This window comes from Vulpes vulpes, chromosome 1, assembly GCF_048418805.1.
Source record: "Vulpes vulpes isolate BD-2025 chromosome 1, VulVul3, whole genome shotgun sequence".
Lineage (NCBI taxonomy): Eukaryota > Metazoa > Chordata > Mammalia > Carnivora > Canidae > Vulpes > Vulpes vulpes.
Window position 1 is genome coordinate 13,795,591 of NC_132780.1, and position 27,284 is coordinate 13,822,874.

At 42.5% G+C, this 27,284-nt stretch overlaps 1 protein-coding gene across 2 annotated transcripts in view; it reads left to right on the plus strand.

Moving 5' to 3' along the window:
- ARHGAP35 (Rho GTPase activating protein 35) overlaps positions 1-27,284 on the plus strand; it is a 132,124-nt gene that overhangs the window by 43,972 nt on the left and 60,868 nt on the right. For both annotated transcript variants that reach the window (XM_026013918.2, XM_072755486.1), the window contains exons 2-3: positions 4,723-8,599; positions 21,723-21,867. In XM_026013918.2, coding sequence (XP_025869703.1) covers positions 4,916-8,599; positions 21,723-21,867 — 3,829 coding nt within the window. In that variant the 5' untranslated portion in view covers positions 4,723-4,915. The remainder of the gene's footprint in view (positions 1-4,722; positions 8,600-21,722; positions 21,868-27,284) is intronic.

Genomic DNA, 27,284 nt, shown 5'->3' on the forward strand with positions numbered 1-27,284 from the left:
TTACTTCCTTTTTGCTAGCAGCTCCGTATGAAATTATTTCCTTACTTTATTATTATATATCATAGTGGTGTTAGTTTGGTGGTATTCTCTACATGGTTGTTTGAAACCAAATGCATTTTCAGAATTTGTTGACTGTTGTCAGAGGTAGAGACAGTAACTTCAGTTATGGGTCACAGTGGTGGATCCCTATCTTCCAGGGACATTCCAGATCACAGAGCTCAGAAACATTTCCTCCTAGGAGAGTGATGGGAGGGTGAGACTTAACTGACAGAGCTGGTGACAGTATGAACTTAAGCAGTCATAATAGTGCTGGGTCTCAACGGCATTTCTGTGTCCTGCAAAATGTCTACTATCATGGGAATGTTGCCACTTCTTGCCCTGGGTTTTGTAGAGGTGTTAAAAAGAAAATACCCTCCTACCTTCCAGTTGAGGCACTCTTTGGGGAGCTGGTATGGTGGTTAAGCAAGTCAAATAAACAATTCCGGAAGCTTGGTGACAGGTTCTGAAAAAGCTCTCAGTTGTTGGCATTATGTTGTAGTAAGTACAGCATATATTTGTAGAAAAGAACCGAAGATGTTCCTCAAGTATTTCCTTTCTGAAGGAATTCACTTGTGATGTAAAACTACTAAATATTGAGGTTCAGTTTTTCTAATACAACTAGCTCGGTAAAGCTCAAAGATAAAAGTAGTTACTGTTTAAAGAATTCTTTTTCCCCCTCCATTGTAACTTTTCAGTTTTAAAAGGATTAATATTGGCAAATTATCCGAATGGGCATTCAGATTTTGCTGTTTGAGTTGCTTGGTTGCCCACTAAGAACACTGGTTCCTGTCAGATTTAAACCAAAGATATTGCAAAGTCTTGGACGTGACTTGCCTTCTACTTTCTCTTTCTTTGTGGTCTTGAGATCATTAAATTTAGTGACTCAGCTAATTTTTTTTTACCCACCTCTTAGAAAAGTTGAACGTGTTTGTGACCAAGCACTTAGAGTTATTTCCTTTAAACCAAGTGTTTGCAGCGTTTTTAGATTTATAACAGTCTTTGTTTACCATGTAATTCAGTCCAATTGAGGAACTAGCAAAACTGCATTATCCAGACATCAAAGACAGGCATGTAAGAAGAGTGTACTTATACCAGGGAACTGATTAGGTTTCTAACAAGTGGAAAGTTACCAGGTGTCCCCAAATTAACCATTCCCATGCCAGCTAATTCTCATTTTTTTGTAGCTTTTTTTAGTTTAGTCAGTTAGGATTCTGGGTTTAAAATATCAGTTGCTGTGTTCTTGAGAGTTGAGAGTGTTGTTTTCTTCTCTTCAGCATCCTTCAGATTGCTGAGACTTTGACTTGAATACTATGTGTTTAAAAAACTGGGGATGGGGGACGCCTGGTGGGGAAGCGTCTGCCTGTGATCCTGGGATTGAGCCCTGCATCAGGCTCTCTGCTCAGCAGGGAGTCTGGTTCTTCCTCTCCCCTCCTCCCTGCTTGTGCTTGCACATGCTCTCTCCCTCTCTCCCTCTCTTTCTCATAAATAAATAAACAAAATCAACCTGAAATTTTTTAAAGTACTTTAAAAAACTGGGGAAATTGTTGAATGGAGAATACATTTTAGCTTATTTCAAAGTTGAGCTGCTATCTTTATTTCTTGAGGTTGAAGAGCAGGTTGGTGTTTTGTTTTCCTGAGATTTTTGTGAAGAATCGATTATTCAACCCACTTTACAGAGAAGAGGTGGAACAATTTCCTAGCTGCATGCAGCAGTCACTGGACGTGGGACCTATGTCACCAAGTTGCATTTCAAGATTGGTCAAGTAGGTGGCTTTGAGTCCTGCCAGACCCTGGATTGGGGAATTGATAGAGATGGGCTCTGTTATGGGAGCACCCTTGACTTAAATTTCCATCATCATTCCTACCTGAGACTCTTGTTAAACCTGAGTCTCCTCAGATGTGGAAACAAAATTGTATGTGTGTACTATAAGTAATGTGCAAAAGCATTTTGATTTTGTACAAATCTTTGCTATTTGGTATTTCAGAGGCTGTATGTTAGTTAGCATTTTATAATTTTTCCTAAGTAAACAATCACCTAGGGAAGTGGAAGTTGGGGAAGGTTTGTTTTTTTTTCTCTTTCCCACGGGTGCCTGCTTGTTTCCTGCTGAAGTCTGGAACTTGGCTTCTTTAGGAGCATGCCAGTAGGTTATCTGGAGTTGATTGCTTATAATCGTTGAGATTTCTCTTTTGAAAATGGTCAAACAATTTTTACATACCACATGTAGCCACATTTTGTTTCCATAGAGGGTTTTGCTTTTTGGGTTATCAAAGAAGATATGGATGTTTGGGTGACCTTTTGAGGTTATCATCAGAGGGGACAACTTTCCTCTCCCATTAGTCTTCCCTTCTTCTTAGAATAATTTGTGGTGGTCTGACTTCCTGTGTCGTTTCTTAGGAGATAGGCTCACAAAACATTAAGGTTGTGGAAATGCTGGTTTCCTACCAGGCATGACTGAGATTCAAGAAAAAATTGTTCTCTTTATTTTGAATTCTGAGTTATCTTAGGAGACTTCATTTAGCTACAGGTTGACCAATTGCATGGTCTTATTTGCAAGTGTGAGTAGATAGCAGTGCAGTATAAACACTAGTAGCCAGAAATACTTAGGTAGCCAAAGCCTACATATTTCACTTGTGTCAACCAGGAAGTTGCTAAAGATATTGTAAGACATTATCATAACATTTCATTACTTCAGCTCTTTAAACTTTATGTCCTGTAAGGTGCCACTTTTCAGCCACATTCTGTGGTTCCCCATAGCCTTTGGGAAAGAATCCAAGCTCCTTGAAAGTGGCTTAATTCGATCTCTGCATACTTGCTAACACATCTCACCCACCTCCTCCCCACACACACTTGAGGAACAGGGGAAGGAACCCTGCTTCAGGTTTCCCCTGAGATGGAACTTCCTCCAGAAGGGCTTTCCTGAATCAGAAGGCTGGGTTTGGGGACTCTTTTATATGCTTTCATAGTCATTCACTTACTAATTCCTTCAGTAGTGTATCAAGCGCTGTGTGTCATAGACTGAGGTTACAGAAGTAAAGAAGGGGTGGCCCTTACCCACATAGAGCTTATGTTCTTGTTGGGGAAACCACTCCATATTCACACTTTTTTAAAAAAGGTTTTTATTTGGAAATAATCACAAATCTATAGAAAATTGCAAAAATTAAAATAATACAAAGGAATAACCTGTACAGATAATGCTTGTTAATATTTAACCTCATTTGCATTCTTCCTCTCCATATATACACATGTTTTTTTTCCTGGACCAGTCACATACATTATCTTACACCCTGCCCAATTAGTTCAGTGTGTATTTCATAAGAGTAGGGCTATTTGCTCACATGGTGGTTATTAACTTCCTAGATTTACATTAATAAAATACTTCTATCTAGTACTCCATTCATAGTCCAGTGTGTTAATTGACGTAGTGTCTTGTATTTCCCGTTCTGGTGCAGAATTCATTCTGGGTTCAAGTATTTGCATTTACTTATGATATCTCTTTAGCTTCTCTCTCTCTCTCTCTCTCTCTCTTTCTCTCTCTCTCTCTTTTAAAGCATTATTTATTTATTTATTTATTCATTCATTCATTCATTCATTCATGATCGACATAGAGAGAGAGGCAGAGACACAGGCAGAGAGAGAAGCAGGCTCCATGCCGGGAGCCCGACGCAGGACTCGATCCCGGGTCTCCAGGATCATGACCTGGGCCGAAGGCGGCGCTAAACCACTGAACCACCCGGGCTGCCCTCTTTAGCTTCTCTTGATCTGGATTGTTTACATAGCCATTCTTTATCCATTATGACCATGATATTTTTTGAAAAGTAGGGTGTGCACTACTTCTCCACCCCACCCCCCCATAATAGAATCTTGCTCATTTTTTGTTTATCTGATGTTTCCTTGTTAACAGGTTGAGGTAATGCATTCTAGGCCATCACACTGGTATCCCCTTGGGGGTACCATATCTGGAGGACCACAGTGTCCTTCTGTCCCTCTTTGGTGGTGATAATTTCCAAAGTGTTAACTCCTTTTCTCTACTGTATTATTAGTGGGTAGTGGGTTTTTTGTTCCTCTTCCCTTTGAACTAATAAGTAGCATATGAAGAGACACCTCAATTCCATGCAAATATCTTGATCCTTATAAAAATCATCCCCCTAATCTTATCATTGAGCAATGATTCTTTTCTGATCCAGTAGTATGAACTCAAGTTCCTGTTTCTTGCAGTGGGATATAATTCATTCCTGTGTTTAATTATCCTAGTGCTCAAACTGCCAGATTTGTCCAGTGGGAGCCCCTTCAAGCTGGCTCCTGTGTCTTTGTGAGGTGCCATATCATTTTTTCCAAGCACTTTTTCCTTTCCTGCATTACAGGATGTTCTAGGCTCATCTTGTACCAACTCTGCTCTAGCCCTGGAATCAGCTGCTTGTCCAAGGTGCCCTCAGACCCTTGTTCTAGCACTTAGCACACCACTTGCTTATACATCTTCCTCCATTAGATGTATTGTACCTCCTGAGGGCACATAGATGTCAATCTTACTCTTATATCTTCACTCAGCATAAGGCCTGGCACATTTGATGCTTACTCTTAAGTATTTGTTGAATAATAAAATTGATTTTTGCTGTATTCAGTGATTATAATTAGATTCCAAAATTACAATGCTGATGGATTTTCTTTTTCTCCCCTCCATCTAGGAAGAAATGTTTACTATTTGGCGATGAGACGTGGTGAAAACTGACCTCGTACTGGTATACAGACACTATGGGACCTGACACCTTAGCTGCGTGGGCAGCTGGCCCCCACTGATGATGTGGGGAAACCATCAGGTCCACTGGAAAACACTAATCTGATCTTGGAAGTGGCTGATTGTGGCAGGATGTGTCGACGATGATGATGGCAAGAAAGCAAGATGTCCGCATTCCCACCTACAACATCAGTGTGGTGGGATTGTCTGGGACCGAGAAGGAGAAGGGCCAATGCGGCATTGGGAAGTCTTGTCTGTGCAACCGCTTCGTGCGCCCAAGTGCTGATGAGTTTCACTTGGACCATACCTCTGTCCTTAGCACCAGTGACTTTGGTGGGCGAGTGGTCAATAATGACCACTTTCTCTACTGGGGAGAAGTTAGCCGTTCCCTGGAGGATTGTGTGGAATGTAAGATGCACATTGTGGAGCAGACTGAGTTCATTGATGATCAGACTTTTCAACCTCATCGAAGCACGGCCCTGCAGCCCTATATTAAGAGAGCTGCTGCAACCAAGCTCGCATCAGCTGAAAAACTCATGTACTTTTGCACTGACCAGCTGGGGCTGGAGCAGGACTTTGAGCAGAAACAAATGCCAGATGGAAAGCTGCTGATTGATGGTTTTCTTCTTGGTATTGACGTTAGCAGGGGCATGAATAGGAACTTTGATGACCAGCTTAAGTTTGTGTCCAATCTCTACAATCAGCTTGCAAAAACAAAAAAGCCCATAGTGGTGGTCCTGACTAAGTGTGATGAGGGTGTCGAGCGGTACATTAGAGATGCACATACTTTTGCCTTAAGCAAAAAGAACCTCCAGGTTGTGGAGACCTCAGCAAGATCCAATGTAAACGTGGACTTGGCTTTCAGCACCTTAGTGCAACTCATTGATAAAAGTCGGGGAAAGACAAAAATCATTCCTTATTTTGAGGCTCTCAAGCAGCAGAGTCAGCAGATAGCTACAGCAAAAGACAAATATGAGTGGCTGGTGAGTCGCATCGTGAAGAACCACAATGAGAACTGGCTGAGTGTCAGCCGAAAGATGCAGGCCTCTCCTGAGTACCAGGACTACGTTTACCTGGAAGGGACTCAGAAAGCCAAGAAGCTCTTTCTCCAGCACATCCACCGCCTGAAGCACGAGCACATTGAGCGCAGGAGAAAGCTGTACCTGGCAGCCCTTCCGTTAGCTTTTGAAGCTCTTATACCTAATCTAGATGAAATAGACCACCTAAGCTGCATAAAAACCAAAAAGCTCTTGGAGACCAAGCCAGAATTCCTGAAGTGGTTTGTTGTGCTCGAAGAAACACCATGGGATGCCACCAGCCACATTGACAACATGGAGAATGAACGGATTCCCTTTGACTTGATGGATACAGTCCCTGCTGAGCAGCTGTACGAGGCCCACTTAGAGAAGCTGCGGAATGAGAGGAAAAGAGCTGAGATGAGAAGGGCATTTAAAGAAAACCTGGAGACCTCTCCCTTCATAACTCCTGGAAAGCCTTGGGAAGAGGCCCGTAGTTTTATTATGAATGAAGATTTCTACCAGTGGCTAGAAGAATCTGTATACATGGATATTTATGGCAAACACCAAAAGCAAATCATAGACAAAGCAAAGGAAGAGTTTCAGGAGCTGCTTTTGGAATATTCAGAATTGTTTTATGAGCTGGAGCTGGATGCTAAGCCCAGCAAGGAGAAGATGGGTGTCATTCAAGATGTTCTGGGGGAGGAACAGCGATTTAAAGCATTACAGAAGCTCCAAGCAGAGCGTGATGCTCTTATCCTGAAACACATTCATTTTGTGTATCACCCAACAAAGGAGACATGCCCTAGCTGCCCAGCTTGTGTGGATGCTAAGATTGAGCACTTGATTAGTTCTCGGTTTATCCGGCCATCTGACCGGAATCAGAAAAATTCACTCTCTGACCCCAACATTGATAGAATCAACTTGGTTATCTTGGGCAAAGATGGCCTCGCACGTGAGTTGGCTAATGAGATTCGAGCTCTCTGTACAAATGATGACAAGTATGTGATAGATGGTAAAATGTATGAGCTTTCCCTGAGGCCAATAGAAGGGAATGTCAGGCTTCCTGTGAACTCTTTCCAAACGCCAACGTTTCAGCCCCATGGCTGTCTCTGCCTTTACAATTCAAAGGAATCTCTATCCTATGTGGTAGAGAGTATAGAGAAGAGTAGAGAGTCCACACTTGGCAGGCGAGATAATCATTTAGTCCATCTTCCCCTGACGTTAATCTTGGTTAACAAGAGAGGAGATACCAGTGGAGAGACCCTGCATAGCTTAATACAGCAAGGTCAGCAGATTGCCAGCAAATTGCAGTGTGTCTTTCTTGACCCTGCTTCTGCTGGCATTGGTTATGGACGCAACATTAATGAAAAGCAAATCAGTCAAGTTTTGAAAGGACTCCTGGACTCCAAGCGTAACTTAAACCTGGTCAGTTCTACTGCGAGCATCAAAGATCTGGCTGATGTTGACCTGCGAATTGTCATGTGTCTAATGTGTGGAGATCCTTTCAGTGCAGATGACATACTCTTTCCTGTCCTTCAGTCCCAAACCTGTAAGTCTTCCCATTGTGGAAGCAACAACTCTGTTTTACTTGAACTACCAATCGGACTCCACAAGAAGCGCATTGAACTGTCTATTCTTTCGTACCATTCCTCATTTAGTATCAGAAAAAGCCGGTTGGTCCATGGGTACATTGTTTTTTATTCAGCCAAACGTAAGGCCTCCTTGGCTATGTTACGTGCCTTTCTTTGTGAAGTGCAAGATATTATCCCCATTCAGCTGGTTGCACTCACTGACGGCGCTATAGATGTCCTGGACAATGACTTAAGTCGGGAACAGCTGAGTGAGGGGGAGGAGATTGCTCAAGAGATTGATGGAAGATTCACAAGCATCCCCTGTAGCCAACCCCAGCATAAACTTGAGATCTTCCACCCATTTTTTAAAGATGTGGTGGATAAAAAGAACATAATTGAGGCTACTCATATGTACGATAATGCTGCCGAGGCCTGTAGTACCACGGAAGAAGTGTTTAATTCCCCCCGAGCGGGCTCTCCACTCTGCAACTCAAACCTGCAGGATTCAGAAGAGGATATCGAGCCCCCTTCTTACAGCTTGTTTCGAGAAGACACATCACTGCCCTCTCTGTCCAAAGACCATTCTAAGCTCTCTATGGAACTGGAGGGAAATGATGGGCTGTCTTTCATCATGAGCAATTTTGAGAGTAAACTGAACAACAAAGTACCTCCACCAGTCAAACCAAAGCCTCCTGTCCAATTTGATATTACAAAGGGGGATCTGTCTTATTTAGACCAAGGCCATAGAGATGGACAGAGGAAGTCTGTGTCTTCTAGCACCTGGCTACCTCCGGATGGGTTCGATCCTTCTGATTACGCTGAACCCATGGATGCTGTGGTAAAGCCAAGGAATGAAGAAGAAAACATATACTCAGTGCCCCACGACAGCACCCAAGGCAAAATCATTACCATTAGGAATATCAACAAAGCCCAGTCCAATGGCAGTGGCAATGGCTCTGACAGTGAAATGGACACCAGCTCTCTGGAGCGAGGCCGCAAGGTCTCCATCGTGAGCAAGCCAGTGCTGTACAGGACAAGATGCAGCCGGCTAGGGAGGTTTGCCAGTTACAGAACCAGCTTCAGTGTGGGGAGTGATGATGAGCTGGGGCCCATCCGGAAAAAAGAGGAGGATCAGGCATCTCAAGGTTATAAAGGGGACAATGCTGTCATTCCCTATGAGACAGATGAAGATCCAAGGAGGAGGAATATTCTTCGCAGTCTAAGGAGGAACACTAAGGTAAGAAGCCAGTTTAGGAATGAGTCAGAGGGGACCCTGGGTGGCGCAGCGGTTTAGCGCCTGCCTTTGGCCCAGGGCGCGATCCTGGAGACCCGGGATCGAGTCCCACGTCAGGCTCCCGGTGCATGGAGCCTGCTTCTCCCTCTGCCTCTCTCTCTCTCTCTGTGTGTGACTATCATAAAAAAAAAAAAAAAAAAAAAGGAATGAGTCAGAGCAGTGGCTCGCAGTTTCTCGGTGAGAGCTGATTGATGATGATTATTTTCAAGGACAACTTATTCTGGTAAAAAAAGAAATTGATCTGTGTGTGTATTTATTCTCTGACTTAGCATAAAGTAAGGAGTGTCTCAGATTGCTGCTACTGGCAGCTTACAGGTAGTAAGGACCCTGGATAGACAGCCGGGTTTGAATTGTCTTTGTCTAAAACAATAGTTAGGTAATTACCAAAATGAGCAGATCGTGTAGAACTTGTCGGTATCTAACAAGTTGCCAAGCCAGTGACTATATGCTTGCTCTTCCTTTACGTAAACACCAGAATCTAAAATTGCATGCTTCAGTCTCTGACTGCTAAACAAACATTTCATCCATACAGCTTGTAAAAGCTCCTGCTTCCCCACACTTCTCCTCACTGACCTTCCCTTTACTTCCCCTTATTTTGTTTTTTAAAGATTTTATTCATTTATTTATTTGAGAGTGAGAGAGCACTCATTCACACAAGTGGGGGAGAGGGGTGGGCAGAGGGAGAGGAAGAAGCAGACTCTCTGCTGAGCAGGGAGCCCAACATGGGCTTGATTCTGGGATCATGACCTGAGCCAAAGGGAGATGCCTAACCCACTGAGCCACCCAGGCACCCTAAGTTGCTGCATTTTAGATTAGGAAAAATTGAATAATTATTTTATTTGCACACACAAATCAGTGAAGGGACTTAAGTACATAAATGAAAAGTAAGAACCTTGCCACTGTGAGCTATACACTTTTCCCACTAAAAATAAAACAAAATAAAATATACTTGTTCCCTGTTTGTAAAATTGGAGTGCCCTCCAACTGCATTATTTTAAGTGAAATGCTGCTCTTGTCAGTGAGGGCTTCAGATTTGATTTAGGGACCGAAGAGGGATAGGGAGAAAGTAAACCTCATGTATTATGAATGTCAGGCCTGCCATCAGATGTAGGGGAAATGGTCCCAAATGCAGCAGCAGATTAAGCATCTTTATCTTGTGTAGAATTGCAGTGTACAGAGTAGAGTGCCCTGTCCCCTTGGGCTTAGGCTTTGAGATAGAACAGGAATTTCTCAACCCCCCCCCCCCCCCGCCCCACCACCCCCACAAGTAGAAGGAAATATTGTTTTTCAGAGAAAGACATCTTGGCGAGACCTGACAACAGAACTGTGTTACATGCTAGCCCACAACCAGCCTTGTGATACAGAATGATTTCTCTGCATTGAAAGCTTTTCCTTTGCTCCCAACCATGAAACAGCAGAGAACAAAGTGACTTGTCTGAAAACATTTCAGGGAACTTAAGAAGAAAGCTTGCCAAAAGCTTATGTTATTACAAGACATACCAAATCAGAAGGATCTGGAGTCCAAGCTGTTTTAAGAGTTGACAATTTATTGTAAAATATCACCTGGAGGCTAGTTCTGCAGCTCTTACTGCTTAAGAGGGCCCTTGGAGATGGAAGAACATGGCCCTCACAAGGAAAATGTATTCATTTTGCGTTCCCTGATAACATACAGAGTGCTCCCCAATCACCGTTGGCTGAAGCTTCCAGAATTTTTTGTGTAGTTTCAGAAAGGCCAGGGCAGTATCGTTGTGTGTTCTGTTTCCCTCCCACTCTGAATTGAATGTTAGTAAATATCATAGGCATTTGATTTTTCCCTTGTTTTGTTTTTCCACTTGGATTCCTTCATCTGCCTTCAATATTTTGTTCTGGAAGGATTAGTAGTGGGCAGACCCATAGAAAACCGTTCTTAGGAAGTCAGAAAGTAGCCTCACCTGGCTCCTAGTATTTCCTCAAAGCTCTCCTGTTTAACGATACTGGAATCCAAACATTTTGAACATTTTGACTTTCTTCTCTTCCTCCTCCACCCCTGATGAAGACTGTTACCAGAATAGCTTATCTAAATGCTGACAGTCTTAATTTGTGGGGGTGTTCACACACCTGGGAATTAGGAAGGTGGTATAATAGCACATTGAATTACAACTAATTTTCTGGCTTCTAGCTACATTTTTAATACTTGTTGAAGATAATGCTTTTAAAACACATTCCCAAACAAGCCATGCTTTAAAGAACACACAAGGTAGGCTCAGCAGAACATCGCTGGTGTCCATGTTTTTAAGGAGCCACTTCCTAACTTAGAACTTCCTTACACTGGGTTGCTGGGTCAGCATGCAAGAAGTGATCAACTTCCTGTCTGTTAGTTATGTGGGCCACACCTCTTCAAGTCAAATAAAAATGATCTCTGGCCCAAGAGCAATAGCGTGCCAGAAGTAAGTCAGGAGTATCCTTTGGAAAGTGTGAGTAAAAGGTGAAACTGTCTTCCTGCCTTGGAAAATGGTGCTTTGAAATGAACGTAGCTGTTTTGTCATCCTAGTGCAGAGATAAGCAGAGCCTTTTATTCTCTTCTCTGTTGAGGCAAACCTCCTATTAAAATTGCTGCCTTAAGAAAGCAGACTGACACTTGTTTTACTGGAAAAGCAAGATACCATGGGGCAGAGAATGCCAAGCCAACCTCTATGTGGGGGATTTGGCCTTTGATTTTTATTGGCATGACAAAGCAATACAGTATTTATTTGAAGTGAGGGGGGAGCCAGTTGGTAATGGAAAACACAGTGCCTCCTGCATGCCAGATACCACTGGGGAAATGGCACAGATCCTTGCCCAGACCATAGCTCCTAGTTGAGGCAGCAAGGCCTGCACAGCTGCTGAAAATAGTTGGTCCGCCCAGGGGGCGCTGTGTCTGGGCAGAATGGAAATCCCATGCCATGGGCACTTAAGGTAGTGTAGTGTGTGGCATGATTAGCAGCTCAGGTTCTGGGAATGGGCAAGGGTAAGGGGCGCTTAAAGTCAAATCCCAACTCCTCTGCTCCCTCACTGGGACTGGGGGCACATGATTCACCTCAAAGAGTAAGTAGGACTGAAGAAGTGGCCGAGGGAAGGAAAAATGTGTATGTCATTGAAGGAGAGGAGAGTGCTGTCCTGGTCTAGCTGAGGGCTTGGGGGATCAATAGTGTCCCTCCCTTTTGTGTAAGTTTTTAACACTCTATATTACTTAGCTGCTCTCAGCACTTACCCTAGCAACAGCCCTAACAACGACAACAAAAGCTATGCTCTGGGTACCAATGTGATGTGGAGAAAGAGAAATTGCCCGTTTCCCTGGGCTGATTTGCTAGATTAGCTCTTTACTGTAAAATTGGAGCTGGAGTGAGGGAATCGCTTTCATTTCTGTTAATGAAAGTGCAGACTGTAAAGCTTACTGTCAGTCTGGGTCCTTTTCCCAGCTGAACCATTTAGCAACCCACCCTCATAGTGGGAGCCTTCCGCACTCAACTGAATGAAATTGAAAATCTACGATTGCACTTCAGTGGGGCCCATGAATAGATGCTTTGTCTGTAAAGAGTTGGTGTTGCACATGGTCTCTGTCTCTCAGTACCATGCGTTTGCAAAGATGAGATCAGGACCGGCAGGGTCTTACTTTAAAACCAAAAAAACAAGCTGGGGAGTCTTGCTTCACAAAATGTGCCTTTTGGGCAAGCTCGAGTTGCTGAATTTAGTGTGTTTGACCATGGATTTAAAGAGAAGACATTATTGGCTATTCACCCGTCTATCTGATGTGCTCTTATCTTTGTGTTTAAAAAAAAAAAGACAAAACAGAATGATAAAGAAAATCTTTCACTCACTGTAGCTACCACATGACAAGACAACCTATTGAAAAGCAAACCAATTCAATCACGCATTGTTTGGTCTATAAGGCACCAAGTAACCAGTTTGACAGTTTGTGTCCCCCCCTAGTGAATTGGCTTATTTCATTGGATTCAGTGAATCGGCTGGTTGTTGTGGCTTTGTGTGGACACAGCTCTCATTTTGTGAGGCCTAGAACGGAGTTAAAGTTTCTAGTGTGAATAAAAACCAGCTGGGGAATTGGACTGCTAGCTCCCTAGGGAGAGATGTTGCATTTTGACAGACAAGCTGAATGGTATGAAATATGAGCTCTTTGTAATCTGCTCAGGAAAGACTCTCAGTGTGTGCTTCAGAAAAGGCTAGTCCTACTCAGTGAGCTATAAGGCCAGATAAATACCGTGGCCTTAAAAATGGGGCAGGGATGCCTACTTGACCTTGGATTTTCTGATTCCTGAAATAATTGTATTTATCTATCTATCTATCTATCTATCTATCTATCTATCTATCTATTTATTTATTTAAAATATTTTATTTATTTATTCTTGAGAGAATCACAGAGAGGCAGAGACAAAGGCAGAGGGAGAAGCAGGCTCCATGCAGGGAACCCGATGCAGGACTCGATCCCGGGACTCCAGGATCATGTGCTGGGCCAAAAGCAGGCACTAAACCGCTGAGCCACTCAGGGATCCCCCGATTGTTATCTTTTAAAAAGAAGTCCTTTTGCTCCAAAAGCATATGCTCCTTCATCCATTTTTGGAAAGAAACGTTCTTTGCACGGGCATGGGCATTTAGAGAGAGCATTTGTGCACCTACCTGGCTTTGTGCTGAGTACTGTGTGTGTGTGTGTGTGTGTGTGTGTGTGTTTATCTAGTTTACCACCATAGGGATGATGGATTTTAGAGGTTTTATTTATTTATTTGACAGAGCGAGCATAAGCAGGGGGAGGAGCAGAAGGGGAGAGGGAGAAGCAGGCTTCCCTCTGAGCAGGGAGCCCAACAAGGGACTTGATCCCAGGACTCTGGGATCATGACATGAGCCAAAGGGAGACGGTTAATGGACTGAGCCCCCCAGGTGCCCCAGGATGATGGATTTTAAACATGTGTTGACATCCATTTTGGATACTGCCAGAGGGGAGGTACAGAGTACTAAGGCATTGTAGAGCAAGGAGTTTTAACTTCAGCCAGGATAGCTGGAAAGGTCCCCAAGGAAATAGTATTTGAGTAGAGACTTACAGGGTGAGGAGGACAAAGACAGTGAAGATGGAGGTTTTGTGGGGAGAGCTCTTGAGAAAACAGTATGGAACCTGGAGCATGAGGGAAGAAAAAACTTGAAAGAAATCTAGAGGAGCTACTGCAGAGAGTGAGGTCTGCGAATACCATGGGAAGGGTCTTGTACTTCCCTAAATGTACTGAATACTTACTGCTTGCCAGGTATAGTACCATGCATTGTCCTGTTGCCACTGCCCACGTTAGTTACTAAATGGAGGAGTGGAGATTTTTTAATCTGCTCTTCTGATTTTGACTTCCAGTGGGCTTTTAAAGTCCAGCCTACAAGAAAGATGGTAATATTCAATAGCCAGGGACACATTTGGACCACTAAATCAATCTAGTTAATTTGTTTACAGACAAAGGACTGTGATTATTATCTTTAAAAAATCCATTTCCCCCAGTACCCCCTAAGAATAGCCTGGTGCTGTTTGTTTCTGGCTTCAGAGTCTAGTTGAGTAAAGGACAAAAAAGGCATGGAGACACTGAAATAGCAACTGGAACTTTGAGAAATTGTTTTGAACTGGTGTCACGCATTTTCTCAGTTTATTTAAAGCCCAAAGAGCTGCTGTAGTGTGTTTTTGATGACAAAAATAGACTATCTTTAACTATGGGCCCTAGCTTATAGCACACCTGTTCTTAAAAAAAGAAAAAAAAATTACAATAGGCAACCCATATCTATTTTTCAAAGAGCAGAGAATTGCTCTGATCATCATTGAACCAACTTGTTCTCATCCACCACCTAGTGATACTGAAATATCTTGGTAGGGACCCAAATTATTTCAGTCAGAGTGAAGAATCACCTCTGCTTCCATAGAAAAAGGTCTTCTGAATGCATTTTTATTCAGTATTTGAGAGGAGGCAAGCAGATAAAAACTGACCTATAACTCTGGGAAATCCAAATCCAATGAGTGAGTGTTGGATCACGCAGGATGTTTGTTTTGTTTTTTTTTTTTTTAAATTTTTTTTAAATTTTTATTTATTTATGTTTTTTTTTTTTAATTTTTTTTTTAATTTTTATTTATTTATGACGCAGGATGTTTGTAAAAAACTTTCCTAGAGGGATCCCTGGGTGGCGCAGCGGTTTGGCGCCTGCCTTTGGCCCAGGGCGCGATCCTGGAGACCCGGGATCGAATCCGACGTCGGGCTCCCGGTGCATGGAGCCTGCTTCTCCCTCTGCCTGTGTCTCTGCCTGTCTCTCTCTCTCTCTGTGTGACTATCATAAATTAAAAAAAAAACAAAAAACAAAAAACTTTCCTAGAACTAGTGGACCCTCCTTTCTAGCTAGCCCCCATGTTCATTTTGAGATAGTGGCAGAGATTGACCCAGATTTGCCAGGCTTCATACCTTTCAAGAGCAAAAAGCTGTGGTCTTACTTTATTTGGGGCCTGTGAGGAGATGACATATCTTTCTTTTCCCATATCATGGCAGAGGATTAGGGATGCTGGGAAGGCCAAGACTTTATGCTATTTCCTGTTCAATCCCTAAATAAAGATGCTCCAGGATGACCCAGTCATAATACATAATACTGACTGCCAGTGTAAAGGAGACCGAGTCTAATAAGCATTTGTGCTTTCATAGACTTTGACAGTGAGAACAAGTCCACTCAGGTTTTCTCTTAAACTTGGGCTTAAATTTTTTTTCAGAGCCAGAAGGGGAGCACCAATTAACCAAGAATACATTTGGGGCATGAATGAGGAACTTGATTGAAAAGGTTGTTTTGAAGCTCTGTTGGAAATTATGAGACAATCGTTGCTAATCAGAGAGCTGTAATGTTGAATATAGAATGCAAGAAGGTGCTTTGGGGGAAACCTATAGTAATGTACTGTATGGATCTTTTGGTTTTCCTAAAAATCCTACCAGTTATATTTAGTCCAGGGTCTCCCACTACACAATATGACGAACCGTGTGTGTGTGTGTGTGTGTGTGTGTGTGTGTGTGTGTGTGTGTGAGAGAGAGAGACTGACTCTCTGGGGCTCTGCTAAGAATCACTCTAGAGAGAGAGAATTGTCCTCATTCAGAGGACACTGTTCCTGTTCCAGACTATATTCAGTATATGACATTCGTCCTTTTGGGGGAGATAGGAGAGGAATCCAATAGCCTGAGTTCTGTTTATTTCCTTTATTAGATGGGTTACCATGCATTTAAAAGATTGTGCTAGGGCAGCCCAGTGGCTTAGCGGTTTAGCACTGCCTTCGGCCCAGGGTGTGGTCCCGGAGGCCTGGGATCGAGTCCCACATTAGGCTCCCTGCATGGAGTGGAGCCTGCTTCACCCTCTGCCCGTGTCTCTGCTTCTCTCTCTCTCTCTCTCTCTCTCTCTCTCTCTCTCTCTCTCTGTGTGTCTCTCATGAATAAATAAATAAAATATTTTTAATAAATAAAAGACTGTGCTAGGTGGTACAACTGTAGTGATCATATTTTCTAACTCTCTAAAATCTGGATAAGTAATTTTATATGTATTAAGGGTATTTTATAGAGACTAGGAGAGGATATTTTAAGGTTGTCAGCCCAGGGTCACCAAATAAGTACCTGCTCTTCCCACAAAAGATAAAATGTTCTTCATCTGGAAAGAATAGCTGACCTCTCCATTGAAGCTGTGGGAGACTCTTTTTCTTTGTGGCTCAGTTATTACCCATCTCTAGATTGGCTTTGTTTGCTAGGGATGTATCTTTTCACTTACAAGTTAGAGTTTGTTGAGGGTGAGAGATGACTTTGGTTGCAATATTGGTTCTGCTGCTAGTTTGCTATGTGAGTTTGGACATAATTCATTAAAAAAGAAAAATGCTAAAAAAAATGCTAAGATGCTTGTTCTCTAGGAACTGAGTCCAATAATAACATCGTTGTATGTGTAATAAATAACTATTCTTTATTCATGGCCACGAAGTGATATAAGGAATTGATCACCTCAGCTGTTTTTTTTTAAAAGGGAGTCTGGGATGGTCCTGTCAGTATGAATGGTCCTCCTGAGCCTCACCTCCTCACATCTTCCCAAGAGCAGCACTATGTTAGGAGAAGAAAAAGCCTCTGCACATACAGAGATAGTCCTCATCTCAGCTAAACTTGAAAGAATATAAAGAAGTATTGGCCCTCTGCATTGCTGAAAATTGTTTTTTTTTCAGGAAATTTATTGAGTGTCTGCTACATGCCAGGCCTTAGAACCCAATCATCTTGCAGCCTGATGAAAAGGGTCCTGCTCTGGGATGCTTCTCATTCTTTGGCTGGCATTCTAACCTTTTTCTTGCCCTTGGACTTGGAGGGGCCATGGACTGGGCTTACCACCCCACAGGCAGGTAACAGATATTTTTCCAGTCCACCGAAGTTGGGAGTTTCCCTTGATGCTCTCTTTCCTTGTTTCAAAAGCCAAGGGGCCAGCGGCAAATTCCAGTCACCTTTTCTTTACAGTGACACACTGGTGTAAACTTTGGTTCATTTCTTTGTTTCCTTTGCCACCTGTTATTATCAAAACTAAGAATCAGGCATGTTTTTAAGGAAATTGAAGTAAGGAACAATGGATTATGGTACTCATGCAAAGAATATATCTATCCAAAGGACAAAATGAAGGTGGTTCAAACTGACCCAGTGCTTTGTTTCTGTCATGGCATTTCATCATAGAGTTCACAGTGGTTGCTTCGGGAGCACATATACATTATAGAGTTCACATAGGGAAAAGAGGCCCTTTGGTGTTCACAGATCACTAGTGTCTGGATCCTGGCTCTCCCGGTGCTAGGTGTGAATCTCTCTGAGCCTGTTTTCTCACCTTGAAATGGTGCTAGCTAATAACTGTTACCTAGAAGGTGGTTGTGAGGTTTCAGATAATTGTGCAGAGCACCTAGCAGTGTCCTGCACATGACCACTACTAATTAATCACTATTTTCCATTTTTAACCCAGTAAGACTCTAAACTTAGAGCCACAGATGTGTGGATTATTCTCAGGGTTTGGTTTCCTCTGGCTAGATGCCTTTTTCAATTCAGCCTGCTATGTGAGTGCCCTCAAAAGAAGATTGATGTTGGGGTGGTGTTACTTTCTCCTCTCCAAGGGCCTGCTGCTCTGAGTGCCCCAGGGACTCCATAATGAGCGACCCATGTCTGACCGGAGACTGAGACAGCTGGCAGGCCACTCACCAGAGTGGCTTTTCCATCTGACATGTGCCCAGTAACCCTTCAGGTGCCTGATGTGTTGCTTGTTATATCAGCAATCTGGCCCACTTCTTGGCATGCACCACAAAGTCTGATTTCCTTACTAGCAAAGTTTAGTATCCCAATTTTGTGACACTCTACAGACCATTGAGTTACTTCTTGGGAGGTGTAACCCAGAGTTTGTTTAAATCTGAGAGAGAGAATCCATGTCATTTAGCAAGGGAGATTGATGCTATTGCCACAGTTTACTTTCTTTTCTTTTTTTTTTTTAATTTTTTTATTATTTATTTATGAGAGTCATACAGAGAGAGAGAGAGAGAGAGACAGAGACATAGGTAGAGGGAGAAGCAGGCTCCATGCACCGGGAGCCTGACGTGGGATTCGATCCCAGGTCTCCAGGATCGCGCGCCCTGGGCCAAAGGCAGGCGCCAAACCGCTGCGCCACCCAGGGATCCCTCCACAGTTTACTTTCATTCCCACATCTTGCAAGTTGAAGCACTGAACTAGATCTTGGATTCTTTGGGGTGAAAGGGATAAGGGCAGTTGTCTAATTTAGCCTTCCATCAAGTGACAGAAACTCCTTGACAATGGCTATGGCGGATAGTTTGCTGTCTCCGCTTTGAATATTTACAGAGCAGTCTCTTCCTTTTTAAACAGCTGGGGATTTTTTTTTTTTTCTCTTTATATTGGCCGAAATTGTCGGTGTTCTCCTCATCTCTCCCAACATAACCCTTTGGAACCATATAAAATAATCTTTCTTTCCGTGAGATAGTCCTATAGCAATTTGAATTAATTGTCAGAGTGCTCTGTTCTTTCTTTTTCCAGCTTAAAGATCCCTGGTAATTTTATGAGTGGGTCTTTATTACCTTAGAAATTCTCCAGATTGTCAGTGTACCCTTCATCATTTATACCGTTATCCATTTATTCATTCCGCCTCTCCTGGGAACTTTTCAGAGGAAGGCAATGAATCACAGTGGTAAGAGCACAGGTTTTGCAGTCAGAACTGACCTGGGCAAGTAACTGAATGTTTTTAGGACTCAGCTTCTTCATCTGTAAAATAGGGTTCACACACAGATCTATTGTAAATCTGAAATGAAATAATATATCTGAAGACCTTAAGCAAGGGTCCAGTGCATAGTACTCATCAGTTGATGAAGGGGTAAATTTTCTGGCTAACTTAGGTTGTTAGAACACACATCATCATCATTGAGAAGGTGGAGGAAGTATAAGATTAAAATTTATTATGTCTTTATTAGAACTATGGTTAGAAGGCTTTATGGTGATTAGAAAAGCTGCTTCCTTGCAGCTTCTCTTAAAGTTCCATTTTTTAATTCCTTAAAACTTTATTTAGGAGCATCAGTTTTATTAAAGAACAGCTGTTGTGTTAGTTTTGACAGGCAAATTCTGCAGGATTGATAAAAAGAATGTCGCTGAAATCCAGATGGGCTTCCTTCTATATTCAGATTCTGTAGCTAATAATTTGAACTATATGGCATTTTTAAGGGAGAGCATAGCTTGACTCAATGATTATCCAGTTGCAACAATGTGTGACAACAGAAGCACTCCCCGCTCTCTTTCCTGGAATCACTGGATTGCTACTGTATGCTAGGTACGAGACCACCTTGTGAGGAGGTGCCATCCCAGAAACGTCACTTACCCAGAGTCACAGGACTTGTCTGTCAGGATTCAAACACAGGTCTGTTAAGATATCAACCCTTAGGGGATCCCTGGGTGGCTCAATGGTTTGGTGCCTGCCTTCAGCCCAGGGTGTGATCGTGGGGACCCGGGATCGAGTCCCACATTGGGCTCCCTGCGTGGAGCCTGCTTCTCCCTCTGCCTGTGTCCCTGCCTCTCTCTCTCTCTGTGTGTCTCTCATGAATAAATAAAATCTTAAAAAAAAAAAAAAAAGATTTCAACCCTTAAATTCTTTATGTTGTACTTCATGTAAGTAGAAGATGCCAACAAGAGAGTCTAGATTGGTTAAACTATCTCATGTAAAGACACATCATAAATTATTACTTTCCTTTTCCTTATTTCTTTGGTGAAAAGTCTAGGTCAGGGCCTAGACATAGCAGCCACTCCCTGCAACCTGAGAGGCTGTATGGCTGGTTTTATGAGGGGCAGGACAGGGACAAGGGTAAGCTTGTGGAGGGCATGGTTCTCTGGGACCCCAAGATCAACTCACATTGCATTAGAGTCTTTCTGACTAAATCAGTTAGCAGGCTCTATTAAAATTGGATTGTCTGTGCCTTTGGGTGATCATTACAGGTAATATCAGCCAGTAGCCCAGATGGGCTCATTCCTTCTTTGGTGTACGTTTTATTCTCAGCTGTTCTTTTTTTTTGCCTCTTGTTTGCACAGGAAGTCCTCAAAAAATCTCAGACTAAACAGGAAGGGATTTGTTCCCATATAAGTAGAGGTACCAGAAGGAATGAGGATGGGCAGGATAAGGAAAGGAGAATGGTTGACCCTGACCTAGCTAGTTAGTTATCCCCTTTAGTGGATTTTATGCAAAGATCCCCTAAATGCTTTTTAAAAATTATTTATTTGAGAGAGTGCGTGGGTGCCAGCAGGGGAGGAGCAGAAGGAGAAGGGAAGCAGACCTCCCCTCTGAACGCAAAGCCTGCTGATGGGGCTTGATCCCACAACCCCAAGATCACAACTCAAGCCGAAACCAAGAGTCGTTGCCAAACTGACTGAGCCACCCAGGTGCCCCATCCCTAAATACCTTTAAGTATATAGGTTGGTACATTTGTAATAAATCTGCCCTGTTAATTTGGTCTCATTAACTTGGAAATGAAACTGAAATGCTGGAGCTACCCCTGAGTCCATTTACCTTGATTCTCTTTGGTTACCCTCATCCTGAGTTGCTATTTTACCAAAAGGCCAAAATTTCAGGTGTATTTTTGTGGCTTTTAGGAAATGTACCATTTGTTTAGAGCATTTTTTCTTTGTGTGAGCATCAAAAGGATTGAATAATTTTGGAGCAGAGTATCTCAGTAGCATTTATGAGGTGAGCTTTGGAGACAAACTCTCCTGGGTTTGAATCCCAGCACTGTCACTTACTAGTTGTGTCATTGAGGCACATGGGACATTTTTCCTTGGTAAAGTGGAATGTCATGAGGTTTAAAAGAAATAATATTTGGGACTTGCTTGGTACCTAGCAAGAGCCCTCAACTAGTTGTTACTCTGCTGCTGCTGCTCCTAGTGACGAAGGAGATTGCTGGGAAAGAGACAGTATTATCTTTTTTGTCCCATTTGATTAGTTTGTTTTACCCTTTCCCAATTCTGAAGCCACTGGAGGATTAACCCCAGGCCAATATAGTGAAGGAAATTCTCACTTGGAGCTTTCAGCCCTAGCAGAATGTATGCTCTGTTTCTTTTCTGGAAAGGAGGAAATTACTCATTCTCAATTCTATCTTTTATCTTTTTAAAGATTTTAGCCATCTTTGAGTATATAACATTCATTATCCTTATGGATGTTTGGAAAACTTCCTGTTTACTCCAGGGCACCCTGATAAAGGATGTGGATAGTCATCTCATTGTTATTAATTACACACAGCCTGCTTCTTATAAACACCTTTGTTTTGGTAGTATAGTCTCACACTCGAGGTGTGACTTGTGTCAACTTGCTGGCATGTTGTGTGATATTTGGAGGTTAGAAAATAAAAAATTAGTGAGATGAACAAGTGGGTCTGTATCCTGCTTGGAGTCTTTCTAGCAGTTTCCACACCACCGTGAGTTCCCTTCTGGAAGCCTTACTGATGTTTGAGTTGCATGTTGATACTTACTTTTTTTGTGTGCTTTCTTTTCTCTTTCCTGTGCAGAAACCAAAGCCCAAACCCCGGCCATCCATCACAAAGGCAACCTGGGAGAGTAACTATTTTGGGGTGCCTTTGACAACTGTCGTGACTCCAGAGAAGCCCATCCCTGTTTTTATTGAGAGATGTATTGAGTACATTGAAGCCACAGGTAAGAGTGCTACCTCAGAGTGGACGACCACTTTCACTGTATATCTTCCAGCAGGCTGAGTCATCTGGAGACTCTAGGATCATTTCTTCTTAAATGTGAGATGCTTTCTGAGAAGAAGCTGAGCAATCTAGACAGCTGTCAGACTTAGGATCCTCCATCTGTGCGTAGTTTTGAGGCTGTCATATGGGATCTATTAAACCTTACAGTGTATGGAGCATCCTGTTTCCAGGATTGCATCTGTGGCTGGTGTTAGGTGCCTCCTCCGTGCTCCCTCAGACACCTGTCATGATGTGCAGACTGTTTGTGTCCTTGTCAGCTGCTTGAGGGCAAGGGAAGGGTCCTATTATTGTGTCTGCCACACTGTACTGGACACAAACCGTAGTGTAGTTTGGCTTAATGCAATGAAGGAGTGGTTGTGACTGTTATAGCTCTTGGCCATTGAGCAGGTACCTGAGATTCATTATTGACAATTTTTTTCCTGAGGTTAAAAAACCAGTGAGGATCCTTGGATATTTTCTGGTCAGGCAGCCATATTTCAGCTCCACTGTCAACTTGATGTTGTCACAAAGACCAACAGTCTTAATATTTTCCATATTGTTCTTTTTTTTTTTTTTTAAGATTTTATTTGAGATAAAGAGCATGAGCTCTCTCAACAAAAGCTGATGAGTTAGAGGAGAAGGTAGGATAGGAGGCATATGATTGTCAGTTCTTGAGCATTAACAGTTGAGCTCAAGAATATAGGCTTAAACTAATTTAAAACCAAGGTAAGGATTAGAGCCTTCCTCTGTGTTCTTTCGATTCCGGTGTTATCTGTGATGATATTAAGTATTGTGTGGTGTGCACAGCCTAGCAGGCTCTACTGATAATTTCAGCAGCATCCTATTAAGCTGCGTGACAGTGTTAATATTTACTTAAGATGTGCCAAATCAGGGAAAATAGGTTTCAAGTTGAAGCCTGCTAAAGACTTTGTAGTTATTTCCAGGGTTTTCTCTGCAACACACCAGGGTTGAATCACAGTAAGCACTTTGCGCAGTCATAACAGATCTGTAGCTTTGTTTAGTCCATTCTGTCCCCAAAGCCTTTTCTCAATGTCCATCTCTTTGACACTGGTTTTATATCCGTTTCTTTCTGGCACCTCCCTTGGGCAAGGAGAAAATCTGCACAAAGATTCAATTCAGGTGACTTAATGACCTAGCACTCCAGAGAGACAGTTTGTGTTATCTCACAAAGGAGAAGGACACTTTTTCCTGGACTTTTTGTTTTGACATTATTTTAGATTTATTGGAAAGGTACAAAAATTGTAAGGTTAAGCAAATTGAAAGTTACAAAAAGTTCTAGGTTCCTTAAATGCCAGTATTTTACCAGTTTTCCCATACCATTCTGTGTGTGTGTGTGTGTGTGTGTATCTTTTTTCTGAAATGTTTGAAAGTTTGCAGATCTGATGCACCTTTACTTCTAACTACTTCAGTGGGTATTTTCTAAAAATATTCTCTTACATAACTACTGAGCAGTTATCAAAATTAAGATGTTAAACACTGACCTACCTAATCTGTGGATGTTTTTATTTCATCAGTTGTCCCAGTAATGTCCTTTATAGGAAAACATAAAAATTTTTTTGGTCTAGGAGCTAACCCTGGACCACATGATAGATTTTTTTTTTTTTTTGGTCAAGTCTCTAGTCTCTTTTAATCTAGAACAGTTTAGTTGATCTGTTTTTCATGGCCTTGATGGTCTTTTGTTTTTTAAAGATTTTATTTATTTGACAGAGAGAGCAAGCACAAGCAGAGGGTGCAGTAGAGGGAGAGAGAGAGAAAAAGATTCCCCTCTGAGCAGGATGCCCAACATGGGGCTCTATCATAGGACCTTGGGATCATGATCTGAGCCTAAGACAGACACTTAACTGATTGAGCCACCCAGGTGCCCCACAGTCTTGATAGTTTTAAAGAATACAGATCAGCTATTTTGTAGGAGGTCCCTCCTCAGTTTTGGTGTTTTTTGGTTGGTTGGTTGGATGTTTTCCTCATGATTAGGTTCATATTTGCACCTTGGGCAGAGACAGAAGGCAAGTGATGCCGTGTCCTCAGTGCATCACACCATGTGGCACATGATGTCAGTTTGGCCCATCACTGGCAGTGTTCACTTTGATCCTTTGGTTAAGGTGGTGGTGTGTACTAAGCTTTGCCACTGCAAAGCTACTCTTTCCCCGTAGTTTTACTCCTTGATTCCTTCAGCATTTATTAGTTGATTTTCTCTTGTCAGGGAGAGCTTTCTCTTTTCAGGGGACCCTTGTATGAATGGTCTCCTCAAGTGGCTCACCTAGGGTAGCCTGAGGTGCCCAGATGTTACCTACATGCCCTCTAGCTGAGCACGTCAGTGGTCTTGACCTACCCCACCCACCTTGCTTCTGTCACACTTGGACTGTGATGCACTTTTTAATCTCCACTAATAAAATAAAACTCTCCTTGCCCTTCTACTTGTGAATTCTTTGGGGTATAAGGCTTTACCACCAGGTACTACCAACCTGCTGCTTTCCTTAAAGCTCTATGAGACTGGACCACTGTCTGCTCTATCACCAAAAAGCTTGGAGCTTCAGGGTCATCTCCAATCAGTTCCTAAGCCTGTCACTTCTACTTTGTCATCTCTTGTCTCTCCCTTCCTATCTCATTTCCACTTCCCCACCATCACCCTCCAGAGTCTTATCCTTTTTTTTTTTTTTTTTAAGATTTTAGAGAGAGAGAGAGAGAGAGGCAGAGACACAGGCAGAGAGAGAAGCAGGCTCCATGCCCGGAGCCCGACATGGGATTTGATCCCAGGACTCCAGGATTGCGCCCTGGGCCAAAGGCAGGTGTTAAACCGCTGAGCCCAGGGTCCACAGTCTTTCCTGATTACATGATAGTTCCTCTGTTGTAAACCTCCTCTTACTGCCTCATTGCCTACCAACTATGGCCCACAGTCTTGCCTCCTCCCATATGCAGTATCATTATGGCTGTCTGCCTGCTTTCCTGCCTCTGTCCTCTCTCCCTTCGTTCTTTTTCTCTTTCCCCATTTTCTGTTTTATACTACAACAAGCATTAACTTTTAAATTGTTTTACAAGAATACAAGCAGAACTTCTTTGTATTTCTCTGCTTTTCATGCACCCTTCGTGTGGTGTGAAATGTATCCCACATTCCTCCTTGCTTTTGGAACTTGTCCTTGTTCTTCAAGACTCCCCCACCCCCAGTAGCCCTTTGAATGCAACCTCCCTGGTGGTGCTCAGGCACATTTCAACTTGCTGGGAACAGGATTCTTGGTTCTTGGTCTCCTGAGTGTGGCACACAATATATATTACTTGTTGATTAATATATATATATTCATCCTGGAATACCTTAATTCCATTGCTTACTTGCTTCCCTCTCTCCTTCCTTCCAACCCTCCTTCCTTCCTCCTTTTAAATTTTGCTTATATACTTCCCCTTGTTGGCATTAGTTTGTACTTTTGTAGAATTTCAGGAAAAACATTAAACCTTGTATCTATGGGGATCCCTGGGTGGCGCAGCGGTTTGGCGCCTGCCTTTGGCCCGGGGCGCGATCCTGGAGACCCGGGATCGAATCCCACATCGGGCTCCCGGTGCATGGAGCCTGCTTCTCCCTCCGCCTGTGTCTCTGCCTCTCTCTCTCTCTCTCTGTGACTATCATAAATAAATAAAAAATTAAAAAAAAAAAAAAAAAAAAAAAAAAAAACCTTGTATCTATGAATTTAGTGTGTGTCGGGGGGCATTCTGTACTCTTTTCCCTAAAATAATATTTTTCTTCTTCATAAGATTTAGGCATGTTCATTATAGAGGTGACAAAAACTATGAAAACAAATTTAAAGATTCATTGATCTTCCTCTTAGTGAATACCACTGTTAATGGTCTTCTGTATTTCCTTATCGCCTTATTCTCTGCATATGTGTGTTGGTTTTTACTTTTACATAATTCAGAGTATGCAGTATGATAGTTCTCAAAAGATTTTTAGCGTAACTTAGATGAGGCAAAAGACCCCTGAGTTTACCAGCTTACCTACTCCTGTTTTCCTACAGAAAAAGAATTCAGTAACCAAGAGGTGGATTGGAGGACTGTTTTTTGAGAATTACTGTTTTTTTTGTTTTTGTTTTTGTTTTTTTGAGACACAGAACAAGCGGGCACGTACGAGCTGAGGGAGGGGCAGAGAGAGAAGCAGATTCCTCACTGATCAGGGAGCCAGACATGGGGCTCCATCCCAGGACCCCAGGATCATGACCTGAGCTGAAGTCAGATGCTCGACTGACTGAGCACCCAGGTGCACTGAGAATCACTGCTTTTTTAACCAGACATTGTTACATGAGCATGCTCCCTGTCATTAAATACTTGTGAAAATAGGACTTTTTTTTTTTAATTTGAAGATCTAACTGGTTTTATTAAGTATTGATGAATCGTGCAGAATCCCACCTAGCAAGCAGAGGGCTCTGCCTCAAAGAATAGGACATTTAATTGCTGCATAATGTTCCAGGAAATAGCTGGATCACAGATTATTTAACCATTCCCCTGTTTGGGGGCTCATGTAGCATTTTCTCCTGATGTACTTAAAGAAGAAGATTAGCTAGGACAGGCATTTTGGAATACTGATACAGAGCCTCAGATCTGCAGTTAGACCAGGTTTAGAATCGTTTTTTTTTTCTGCCATTTGCTCATCCATAAACTGAGAGTGGCGATAGGACCTGCCTGCATTGGCTGCCACCCGGATTCCAGGGGACTTGCACCAAGGTGCTGAGTGTAGCACATGTCTTAGGTTCATTGTGTGCTGGTTGTGGCTTTAGCTTCACCAGTCATACATTTGGTTCTTTCTGCTACCCATTAGACTCTACATTAAATGTAAATATCCATGACTTGACTTTTCTCCCCAGCTTCCTTTAAAAAAAAAAAAAGATTTTATTTATTTATTCATGAGAGACAGAGAGACAGGCAGAGACACAGGCAAAGGGAGAAGCAGGCTCCATGCAGGGAGCCCGATGTGGGACCCGATCCTGGGACTCTAGGATCACGCGCTGGGCCAAAGGCAGGTGCTAAACCGTTGAGCTACCCCGGGATCCCCTTCTCCCCAGCTTCTAAATTAAATACAGTAAAACCCATTAAAGAGTTAGAAGAATGGTATGATGATCAGCCAGTATTCACCAGGTGTTAACATTTTGCCACATTTGCCCTTTCTTACCGTAATTTTTATTGTTGTTAAACCATTTGAGAATAAGCCGCAGATGCCACATCAGTTCACTCCTAAAACTCTCAGCATATATCCCTAAGCTTTAGGAGTTTCTCTTCCATAACTGCAATAACATTATCACTTTTAAGAATAATAGCATTAATTCAGTAGTATTTTACATATGTTGCATGTTTAAATTTACTCAGTTGACTTAAAACTAT